The sequence below is a fragment of the Bolinopsis microptera genome, chromosome 8 (genome assembly GCF_026151205.1).
Source record: "Bolinopsis microptera isolate Bmic1 chromosome 8, MBARI_Bmic_1.0, whole genome shotgun sequence".
Lineage (NCBI taxonomy): Eukaryota > Metazoa > Ctenophora > Tentaculata > Lobata > Bolinopsidae > Bolinopsis > Bolinopsis microptera.
Window position 1 is genome coordinate 11,235,103 of NC_087079.1, and position 11,970 is coordinate 11,247,072.

Genomic DNA, 11,970 nt, shown 5'->3' on the forward strand with positions numbered 1-11,970 from the left:
AGTCCATCATTCATACCGAAAATGTACTCACAAATAATGAAACCCATAAATATATGTACTTGCATAGTGCATACATTCAGCTGAAACAAAGCAATCCCTCTATCTTCTTGTTGATATAGGATGTCTCCCCTCCTGTATTTCCTCCTTCTGATAAGCCCTTTATTGGCGGTCCACACAAACAACTGGGTGGTGATAGCAGATGCTAGCCGGTATTGGTTTAACTATAGACATGCTGCTAACGCTCTCTCAATCTACTACTCTGTTAAACGATTAGGTGAGTTTTATCTTCCGTTTACTTTTACTGGTTATTGTTGAATGTGAATGGACTTTATTTTAATGTATATAATATGTGCCAGTTTAATGAATTGAAGCTGAATTGAGAGAAAGGCCATCATAAGCACCTTCTTAGCCCCTCATAATAACAACCTATTCTCAGGTATCCCAGACAGTCATATAATTTTGATGTTATCTGACGATATGGCTTGTAATCCTCGTAACCCAACTTCCGCTCAGGTGATTAATTCATTGGATAATTAATTATTTAATTAATTAATTAATGTTGGAAACCTGTTTTGAACACGGAAAGCCTTTTTACAATGGATGTGCCTGAATATTCGGTACAGGTCTTCCTTTAAAAAATCATGAAGTCAGTTTAGTAAATCTCCGGGAATATTGAAATTAACATACATTGTTAATTCAGGTGTTTAACAACAGAGATAGACACGTTCAGATATACCCTGACGATGTGGAGGTAGGTGTTACCTTGGCAACATTGCCATATATAGCTTGAAGTTATGAGGACTGTTTAGGGTCTACTTGTAGACTTATTGTAGATTTTACCTTTGTATGGCAGTTTAACCATGGTTACATTACCAAATAAGGAAGGAACACAATGACACCCCCAATCAGGTAGATTACAGAGACTCGGAGGTTACCGTAGAGAACTTCTTCAGAGTACTCACTGATAGGCTACCTGAGGGGACCCCGAGTTCTAAGAGGCTTATGAGCGATGAGAATAGTAACATTCTCGTGTATATTACTGGTACGTGTAGTTACTGTAACTAATGGATGTACACTGATTACTGTGTATCGTGTAGCAACTTTAGTGACATGGTATAACTTATGATGAATTCCAAAACTCTTTCCAATTGTCCTCATTAGTCGGGGTTTGCCTTACCAGACGAGTATTCTCCAAATTCTGATAAACATAGAATGGTTTTCTCGCCATTATGATTTGTAACGTATCTCTATCTCCCAGGACACGGGGGTGACGGATTCCTCAAATTCCAGGATACCGAAGAAATGAATGCTTTGGAACTTTCTGATGTCTTCCAACAGATGCACGAGAAGAAGAGGTATGGTTAATGTTTATATTTGGCTTAGTATAGTTTTTAAACATATAATGTATTTCAGAGGTATTCGAGTTGATATTGAAGCGCATTTTATTTCTTCTGATTCGTATCTTCCATTTATACAATCCCTTCGCTGCACATGTTCTGTTTGCAGGTATAACGAGCTGTTCTTCATGATAGATACATGTCAAGCAGGATCAATGGTTCTCCCTATCAAGTCTCCCAATATCATTGGAGTAGGTCAGTTCAAACTGGTAATCTGTTATTAGCTGTGTTCTTTCTTTGTTACTACCTCAAACTATTTGAACGTAAGCATTGTGAAGTAAAGCCAAAATTCACGACCAAATGTTTCTTCAAAACTTTGATATACATTTTGATTACTTGAGCGTGGGCAAAGCCGCCTCCTCGGATCATTTAAAAACTAAAACTATTTTCTCACCAGGGTCCAGTACAGTGGGCCAGGACTCGCTCTCACATCACGGTGATAAAGAGATAGGGGTCTATGTAATTGACAGGTTCACTTACTTTACACTGGACTTCCTTGAGAAAGTACAACCGAACAGCAAGGCAACTCTAAGTGACCTTTTCAGGTTGGGGTTAATCTGAAATTGAGATTTCTTCAAAACAAAACAAAACGTTTGGATTAGTTTTAGTTTTGGTGTGGTTTTGAGTTTGTCATTTCAATGTTTCTTCAGCTCTAGTTAAATTACTTTTTTTTGTGTAGTCCCCGAAGACTAATTCAGTCAGGCGTTGCTAACCAATAAATTTTCCAGGGTTTACTCCACAGCAGAGATAAGATCCACTCCGCAGTACTCCAACTTAAACCTGTTTAAAACCAGAAAACCAGGTGATGTCCTCATAACTGATTTCTTTGGTAGTGTGCGACAAACCGTGCTGTTCGATCAGCAGGTTGCACCACTAAATAGGACTGCTGTGTCGGACGAACTGAAGGTTAATGATGGGAATTTTGAGGTTCAGTTGGAGGCTGTGTCTCAGTTACCTTTCTGATGGAAATATTTTAGATTTCTCAGTTAAGCTGAGCTGTCTAGGTGTTGCTACATTTCACCAATATTTATAGTTTTTTTCTTTATTGGTCCATTTGAAGATTTTAAGTTTGGCTTTTATATTTTCGTTTTGACTGGTATTATCTATCTTCTTTGTTTCGGAGGAAATGTTTTACATTATTATCAGTTTTGATGCTATTATTTATTTCACTATAATTCACAATTTCATATTTCTGTAAGAAATGGTTTTGTTGTTTTACAGAAATGAACTCGCCTTAACAGTGAGTATAAATTAAAGTGCTCACTAAGACTACATTGTCGTAATGTCGTTGCTAACATTTGTTTACTATTTAAACTTAATTCTGGGTTTAATTTTTATCAAATCATTCCAATTCCAAACAAAATATACAAAAATTATCCGAGAATCTCCATACTGGTTAAAATTCATCACATTTGGCACTCGAGATGAAGACGTAGTGGTGATGGGGTTGTTTTTATTGTTGTTGTTGACATAGTGCTACTCGCCACTTAGGCCCAGGATCATTATTATATATAAAGCCGGACTTCTAGACAAGGTGCTTGGTTGTGGGACACACTCAACTAAGTAAAGTTGAGACACCTCAAATCTCCCTATATAGATATCAACAGATATGCCTGACTAACCTGTGAATAGTATAGAGTTCGCCCGACTCTATGAGTATGGCAAACATTATCTTCTGAGTTGTTGAGATTCTGAGTATCCTTTGTCAGTGGTGCTGGCAGCTGACGGATGTTTGTATCACGTGGTGACCCCCACGGTCGCTTCACTATATCGTCTTCGACGATACAGGGGGAGCCGCGCACTTCGTGCGCGGCGGGTCATACAACGTATGACAACGTATGACAAACCGCGTATGACAAACCGCGTATGACAAACCGCTCCTACTAAATCGCTCGCCCAAATTTTAAGAAAATTCTTGTGAAAAGGCCCTTTAGGCATGAAAGTGATCTAAATCGGTGTATTTTTGGACGCGGTATTTTTGGACGGTGTATTTTTGATCGGTGTATTTTTGGACACTGATTCCGAATCACCCCCCATGACGTAGGGTTAAAATGCTTCCCTAGAGAGTTATGGGCAAAAAACCGTTTTGGTCACGTGACAGGCTAGTAAAACGTGAATTCGATTATTTAGGGCTCGGGTTAGTGTTAGGGTTGTGGTTAAGATTATGGATAGCTTCGGGGTTATGGTTAGGGTTAGGCCTAGGGTTGGGATTAGGGTTATATAGTCAATAGTATTAGTTATAATGTATAGTATTAGTTAACTTATGCTTTAACAAATAATTTGAGGTATGGCGGCTGGGTTCAGAGTTTTATCCGACAAGTACGTGACAGCTCTCTCCAGTCACGTAGGATCGAACTGTCGGTGAAGTTGCTGCTCTTTTAAAATTTCGTCGTAAAAGAGGACAAGAAACGACAGCTACAGTATTAAATCGTATAGTCGGTCTCAACTTTAGATTCGAGCAATGAATTTATGGTTAGGTTCCGAGTGGAATGAGTCTATTTGGCATAGCCCTCCGGACGACACAAAACATTTCGAGCGGGCAGCGAGCTTGACTGATTCGACTGATACCATAGTAACACAATCTTATAATATGGCAGTGTTACCATGGTAACATTACCTTATATGGTAGGATCTCCATGCTCCCCTAATTGTACTATTACTAGCTACAACAGGAAGTACAGGTACCCACTTATTAGTTCCTCAGTTTATTACATACCACTATCAAGCCCTCAGCTCAGATTGGTTTGTCCGAGTCACGTGACTATAATGCAGCTCTCTGATTGGTTAGCTTGTTCGGCTTTGTTCCCAATTAACCCCCCTCTATAGTGTAAACGTCACAGTGTGTGATATGTATGATATATATGTGTAATTGGTTTACTATTATGAATATTTTAATCTGCACTTTATTATTTCATTGTATAGCAGCGCAGTGGAGCAGCTATTGCCTAGCCTTCAAATTCATGCAGCCACAACAAGTTGGTTAGTTGTTTGTATACCTTATTGTCTGAACCGGGTTCAACCTAAATAAGCAATAATAACATAAACCCGCCACGCAAAGGGTTTATATAACAGATCATCCCGCGCTAGCGGATAAACACATACGAGTGCGCGCAGCGCACAAGTTTTGTGTTAATATGTAATCCCGAAGCGCCAGCTGAGGGATTACATTTATTTAGCCCTGAGCGTGAAGTGTTTATGGATTATAATTATCTCCGGCGATTTCGACAAGGGATTTATACTTTAGAAGAGAGTGAACACGATTGGAAAGCAGTTCATCAATCTGAATGTCAAACCGATCTGTCATAGTGGAGCAATAGCTTGAACGTTAGCAGGAACAAGAGCTGGAAGGAGAGCAAGCAAAACAATACTATTTTTAGGGCACGGACAAGGGTAGCTGGCTAGTCGCCAACTTCTCACGCCACGCGTTGGAGAAATTCCAAGAATTAGCTGCTTTGGCAACGTTCCCAGGAATTTGCGTGTAAAAGAAGTGGACGGTTACGATGTTTCATATCACGTGGTGCGCTTTCGTGTCACGTGGTAAAGACTCGGCGTATGCTATTGGTGGCACGTGGTACGCACGTGACGCGCCCACGTGATCGCGCGTCTAAATGTTCTACTATTATCGAGTTCTAATCAGCAGTATCATTGATTATTGTAAGTCGGAGAATTGAATGATAAACATCAGTTACGACTAAAAAGCGGGCCGGGTTTATACAAATTTCCGGGGCGGGATGATATCACCTTGAGATGTTTATCTAACAGCGGGCCGGGCTGAGTGATAATATGATCCCGCGTCGAAATCCCGGAGATATTTATAAATTTGTCAACACCCTTTGATCAGAAGTAATTTTAGATTTTAACGTTTAGGTACGATTTATTGGGGACCCAATAACCTAAAATGGCATACATTTTTATTTACTCAAAGGTTTTTTTTTTCATTCTCTCCACCGAAATTTATGCCATTTCATGCTAGTTTATGGAATTTTAGGCCAATTCGGAATTTGAAATTTAGAAAACCAATCTTTTACAAAGTTTTAGCCTTAATTAAAGAAGATAAAAATTTGATTTAATATATATGCATCTAGATATTAAAATCTAAATATCATTTTGTACGCCAAAATTGTACACATTTTTCAAAACATTTTCTCCAAATATCAAAAATTCGGTACTAGAAGTCCTGTTTCGCCAACCTAATTACGATTCTACAAAAATATTTCGAAATAACGGGTACTAACGAGTTTCACTTCAATTTGGCATCATGCCAAGGTCTACACTCTACGGGATCATTCGTATTTTTTCTCTGTAATCTTTTCACTAATTGCTGATAAAAAACTGCTTTAATTTGATCACGACGGGCACTTTCAATAAGACGCCGACTCCATCTGGTTCTAGGAAGAATATCAAATCTAAATTTGCTGCTTCTGAGCCAGTCTTAACTTGAAGCTCAGAGCTAGAGGCACCCTCCCTTTGTATTTTAGGGTAAAGTGTGTCAGCAAACTATACAATGTCTGCAAGAACATGCATAAATGTGTTACATACGTTCTCTGAAATTACAGACATTGAATTTGAGTTTCAAAGACTCCGCCTCATTGACAGCGACTTTTCTCATAGCCTGGTTTGAACCTCTAGTAGCCTGGTATGAGGCTCTAAAAGCTTGGTATGAGCTTTGAGTAGCCTGGTATGCGTAAATAAACATGTCAGGATGTCTAATTTAGGTGTCCGGTAGTTTCATTGCGTCATAATATATGTAATTCGATAACAAAAATCCATGGAAAAAAAAGGCATAAAATCTCAATATAATCAAAAAATTTTTCCATTTTCTCCATAAATGTCTATGCCATTTAATGCTATTTTAGGTCATTGGCTCCATCCCCCCCCCCCCCCCCCCCATGACATTGGCTCCAACCCCCCCCCACCATACCACATACGTTACCCGACCTGATGCATTTAGGCGAATCTTGTATTAGTATGTTTTAAACTTTATAGTTTTTAAACTTTATAGTTTTTAAACTTTATAGTTTTTAAACTTTATAGTTTTTAAACTTTATAGTTTTTAAACTTTATAGTTTTTAAACTTTATAGTTTTTAAACTTTATAGTTTTTAAACTTTATAGTTTTTAAACTTTAATATTTTGGCTCCTGAAAAATATCAAGTCATAAGTCTTCAGTATCTTGAAATTAACCCAGAATATAAATATGTATACCAGAATATAAATATGTATACCTGTTTAGTGTTTAGTTTGGGCTTACGTACTCACACTTAAGCTTAAGGAGCTGTTATGAGCCATTTTAAATATATCTCTCTTCACTGCATTAGTCATTATCAGCAGCTTTTGACTAAAGCTCACTATGAATTATGATTGGCTGCTTTTAACTGGAACTCACTCGGACTGGCTGCTTTTAACTGAAACTAACTCTGATTGGCTGCTTTTAGCTGGAACTAACTCTGATTCGCAGCTTTCCTTTAAACTCGCATTAATTGGCTGGTATGTTCTGATGGGTGTTTTATTGTTGAACTGCGGCGTTATATTGAACAGTTTGAGGAAAAGAATTGATTCTAATTGTGCAGTGTGGTAAAGTAGGTCACGTTACAATTCTTTAATACATCCGGCTTCATTTGCAGTACATATCTAGTGTGTGTAGTTGTGTCATTTAACTTAGATACCGTAATAACTAACTAATGTAGTATACATAGTTATTGTACATGCAAGTATAAAGCATCATTATGATTATGTTTATTTAATTGGTTGTTCTAATTATTCTAATAGAGCTTTATAACGAGATGTTCTAATCGCAATCCTGTTGATGGTTCAGCGTCTCCGACAACAAACAGCTAATTACAGTAAAAAGTACTATTTAAATACTTATAGCGGGGGTCATTAAATATGATCATATATGTTAACTGTTAAGTACTTGTAGTATTTAATGTTTAATATGCTAGAAAGTATAGTTACAAGATAGTACAAATAGTTGGGTCATTAGTTGTAGTTAGCGCGGTAACTTTATGTATTGCGGTATAGTAGAGAGATTTGGTATTGCTATAAAAGTATTTAGGAGGCTGGCAGTAACCTCAATACACATGGTAACGCTACTTATATGGTACCACGTTACTATGGTAACGCTACTAGCTGTTTTCCCCAGCTGTTTTATAATCAGCAGGCCATTACAATACGTTTCTGTACAGTAATGCGATTATAGGACTGCTGCAAACTCTGTTGCTGTTGTTGTTTGTCTGCCGATGAAGTGTGCAACTGATTTCCATTATCATCAATGTCTATCAGTTATGCTTTTATGTTTATTAGGAATTGCTAGTTTATTTTATTTTATTGGTGCACCGACGTTTATATCGCCTCCAGTTTCATTTTTAACCGGTATCGGATGGTCTCGCAACTGAGTGTTTGTCGCCTTGTCATCCGTTACGGCTAACCTCAAGTCTAAGTCAACTTGAGTAACTCAAGCAAAGTCCCAAGCTCATTTATCATCGGCGCAACTTCTTGATAACTGGGAAGCTAAAAAGTGCGATATTAAAAAGTCTGATTGAATTGAACCCAAACTTTTGTCATCGTGAAGCGGTTTACTGTAGTCGTGATCCTCATTAAAGAGTGGAGATATCAAACTGATTTAAAATGTAAATTACGTGATGAAATACTAAAAATCAAATAGAGACCACTACAGTACAGTAAAACCCAATCCTAATAAAGGCTACCTTGACAGAGGTAACCGTGATGGTGGCTATATCTATTTGTCCTTATTTAAACATTAAACCATTCCACCGAAATAAAGTTCTACATTACAGTTATATAGTGTCAAATTGTGAATTCTTCAATGGATGATTCAATGGTAACTGTCTTGAAACTGTATTTTAAAATTAAATACTCTCGATGACTGGTCCATGAGGATTTCTCGTTCAGGCCTTGTTCAACACTTCCGAAATTCTTCAAAACTAATCCAAATATGCAAAATCCCATATTGAATCACTGTTCACTAAACAAAAGCAGGGAATACGAGCAGTTATGCCGGGCTACGTGAATTAATATTACAAGGACGGTAAGCTTCCGGATCATACTAAAACTACGTTTAAAGAGTACGAAATATTATCTGTACACGGGGTCATCATAAAAAATGCTCTGACTCTGATGCACAAGATAACTTACATGCCTGGCCTTCTGCCGTCGTCGATAAAAGACTTATTTCCTCCCGATATACCAAAGTATGGCACGTCTTATGACGACAATATCGACTGGCTAACAACGTACTCTCAACCAGATCTACGCGCTAGTGTTCTGTATAAAGGTCCTATATTAGCTATTACCGAGCACAACATTAGTCGCATAACTTGCCCATCTAGCATTTTCTCAATAAGCATATATAAGAAATCAGCGAAGCGTGTAATGATAGAACTACAAAGCTCAGGAAACGATGAAGAATGGCCACCTTTTCTGTTACATAATTTACCCGGGCTACGTAAATCGACAAGATCAGGCACACAACAAATCAACTACCGAGAATAAACTAAGGAATAAATAAAACCAGACGGTTAGCACACTAGTCACTATCAACCATATGCCACTTTTTTCACTGCCCATTCACTGTCATATTAATAGCATCATATAGATAGCGCTAGCAGGTGCTGATAAGACATGGGCTCAGTTATTCTTTTTTGTTTTAACCTCAAGTAGCTTATAAAAACAGTGCGTGTGATCATCTGTCGTATCAAATCAAATTATTTGTCACTATATGTTAATAAATCATGATATACAAGTTTTAATTTTTAAAGTTTTAATTTTTAAAGTTTCTGTTTTTGTTTTTAATGAATAGACGTAATCAACATTTTCAATTTTCATATTCACGCATATTAAATAAAATTATATTGTTATGTATTATATTATTTTGTAAACATTGGCCGGGTACCAAAAACCGGTCCCCAAACAAAACATATACAGCTACATGAGAGGTTAGTGGCAACCTAATTTAGTTCAAAGACTTCATCTAAATTGCACTTTCTAGACTCGGTATGATGGCAAGCACTCGAGCTTCATACTTACCTCACCCGTGTTAATTGGTAGTTGTCATGCCAACATTTGCATTTTGGTTCGACTTCATGGCAGAATTTTATAATCAAAAAATTAGATGTTTTAATGATTGTAAAATGCTTGACGTATTGGGCCAAGGAAAACGCTGCCTTGCACTGCCAATACATTTCTTTTGACTCATACCGGAAACTCCCTCTCCCTCTCAACATTTGCATTTTTGGTTCGACTTCATGGCAGAATTTTATAATCAGAAAATTAGATGTTTTAATGATTGTAAAATGCTTGACGTATTGGGCCAAGGAAAACGCTGCCTTGCACTGCCAATACATTTCTTTTGACTCATACCGGAAACTCCCTCTCCCTCTCCCTCTCCCTCTCCCTCTCCCTCTCCCTCTCCCTCTCCCTCTCCCTCTCCCTCTCCCTCTACCTCTCCCTCTCCCTCTCCTCTCCCTCTCCCTCTCCCTCTCCCTCTCCCTCTCCCTCTCCCTCTCCCTCTCCCTCTCCCTCTCCCTCTCCCTCTCCCTCTCCCTCTCCCTCTCCCTCTCCCTCTCCCTCTCCCTCTCCCTCTCCCTCTCCCTCTCCCTCTCCCTCTCCCTCTCCCTCTCCCTCTCCCTCTCCCTCTCCCTCTCCCTCTCCCTCTCCCTCTCCCTCTCCCTCTCCCTCTCCCTCTCCCTCTCCCTCTCCCTCTCCCTCTCCCTCTCCCTCTCCCTCTCCCTCTCCCTCTCCCTCTCCCTCTCCCTCTCCCTCTCCCTCTCCCTCTCCCTCTCCCTCTCCCTCTCCCTCTCCCTCTCCCTCTCCCTCTCCCTCTCCCTCTCCCTCTCCCTCTCCCTCTCCCTCTCCCTCTCCCTCTCCCTCTCCCTCTCCCTCTCCCTCTCCCTCTCCCTCTCCCTCTCCCTCTCCCTCTCCCTCTCCCTCTCCCTCTCCCTCTCCCTCTCCCTCTCCCTCTCCCTCTCCCTCTCCCTCTCCCTCTCCCTCTCCCTCTCCCTCTCCCTCTCCCTCTCCCTCTCCCTCTCCCTCTCCCTCTCCCTCTCCCTCTCCCTCTCCCTCTCCCTCTCCCTCTCCCTCTCCCTCTCCCTCTCCCTCTCCCTCTCCCTCTCCCTCTCCCTCTCCCTCTCCCTCTCCCTCTCCCTCTCCCTCTCCCTCTCCCTCTCCCTCTCCCTCTCCCTCTCCCTCTCCCTCTCCCTCTCCCTCTCCCTCTCCCTCTCCCTCTCCCTCTCCCTCTCCCTCTCCCTCTCCCTCTCCCTCTCCCTCTCCCTCTCCCTCTCCCTCTCCCTCTCCCTCTCCCTCTCCCTCTCCCTCTCCCTCTCCCTCTCCCTCTCCCTCTCCCTCTCCCTCTCCCTCTCCCATTCTATAAAATGTCTTGCAAGACTACTGTACTCGGATATGTAGAATTACTAACAGCGCCAGGTGCTGCTCAAAGGTTTTTGTGGATATACTTTGTCTATTACTCTATTCAGTTATGCATATGCTATTACTGCATTTATAGCTTTATAGCATACTCTCATCATACCACGGCCACACAGTGTCTGCTGCTCGTTTGTCTTCCCTTATATAAAATGTCTTGCAGTACTACTGTACTCGGATATGTAGAATTACTTTTTTATTTGTCAGGTTTGCCCTGCAGCTAAGCCGTGAAGTACCTTGCTAGCGTGCTTTTAAAATATTTTCTGTCGGTATTTTGTTCAGACTGTTGTCTTACTCTAAGTTTTAGGAATTCATAGTCTTGATATTGTTACCGATTTCTCATAGCTTCATAGCAGTGAATTTAGGACACGAAATCTTACCCCCCCCGGCCCTTCTCTCCCAACTAGCACGTGGTTAATGAGACTACAAGAACGCCGAACAGTATTATAGGATTAATGAAAGCGGTCTGCTCATATTATACCCTGTATAGATTGTCCTTGACTCTTGGGCAAGCGTGGTCATACTAATACATACGTTACAATTTGTACACTGTGCTAGTTCAACGAATCATTAGTTTGTTTGCAGACGATAGTCGTCAGACTTTAAGCTATTGTCTTCTCCAAACCACGTGATACACCACAATACCAGTATTATTCCAATACAAATAACTAGCTAACATTGTAGATATTAATGTTCTGCTGACCATACACGCGCAAAATCCCAAATCTTCGGCTTAAATAAGAATAGGAGAGAGCTTTAGAAGGTAAATAAGGTTTTACCACAGTTATTTTAGTAGTGCATATGCATATCGTCTAGTCTATTATGTTACCAAGCTTTGTAATATGAGTTGTTGATATTATACCCCTGCGGCCTGCCCCTGTGTTGAATTTATACATCTGATCATGATATTTACTGATATGATACTTTGATTGAAGACTATTCCAAGATATTTTATGATAAATGCGTGTTCGTTATTTTATCTAACCAATGTTCACTAACAACTGTTAGTCTAACAAGCAATGGTCTCCTGCTCCTCATTTAACAGAAGTGACTTTTCTCTATAAAAGTTGATTAATTAACATTCGATTGATTTTCATTCGAGACTATTTATTATGAGAGTTCTGAGTTCAAAGCTT

The 11,970-nt window shown here is 39.8% G+C and overlaps 3 protein-coding genes across 4 annotated transcripts in view; 2 read left to right on the plus strand and 1 right to left on the minus strand.

Moving 5' to 3' along the window:
• Positions 1-11,970, minus strand: part of LOC134819637 (Golgi-specific brefeldin A-resistance guanine nucleotide exchange factor 1-like) — a 391,238-nt gene that overhangs the window by 336,691 nt on the left and 42,577 nt on the right. The gene's annotated exons all lie outside the window — the stretch shown is intronic.
• On the plus strand, positions 136-2,716 carry LOC134819650 (GPI-anchor transamidase-like). The gene is made up of 8 exons (XM_063829709.1): positions 136-274; positions 437-513; positions 701-751; positions 910-1,042; positions 1,259-1,355; positions 1,507-1,592; positions 1,795-1,942; positions 2,126-2,716. Exons 2-8 carry the CDS (start codon positions 463-465, stop codon positions 2,358-2,360), a joined length of 801 nt encoding a protein of 266 aa, XP_063685779.1. The 5' UTR covers positions 136-274; positions 437-462; the 3' UTR covers positions 2,361-2,716.
• Positions 3,665-11,970, plus strand: part of LOC134819642 (potassium voltage-gated channel subfamily A member 2-like) — a 114,442-nt gene continuing 106,136 nt past the window's right edge. The window contains exon 1 of one of the 2 annotated variants that reach the window (XM_063829694.1): positions 3,665-3,682. The gene's annotated coding sequence lies outside the window, so the exon portion shown is untranslated. The remainder of the gene's footprint in view (positions 3,683-11,970) is intronic. The other variant, XM_063829692.1, reaches the window with a different exon arrangement.

Coding starts and splice junctions, on each gene's coding strand:
- LOC134819650 (XM_063829709.1), top strand. CDS start 463: ATGTTATCTGACGATATGGCTTGTAATCCTCGTAACCCAACTTCCGCT. Junction 1,043..1,258: donor CATTCTCGTGTATATTACTG/GTACGTGTAGTT, acceptor TCTATCTCCCAG/GACACGGGGGTGACGGATTC. Junction 1,356..1,506: donor CAGATGCACGAGAAGAAGAG/GTATGGTTAATG, acceptor TTCTGTTTGCAG/GTATAACGAGCTGTTCTTCA.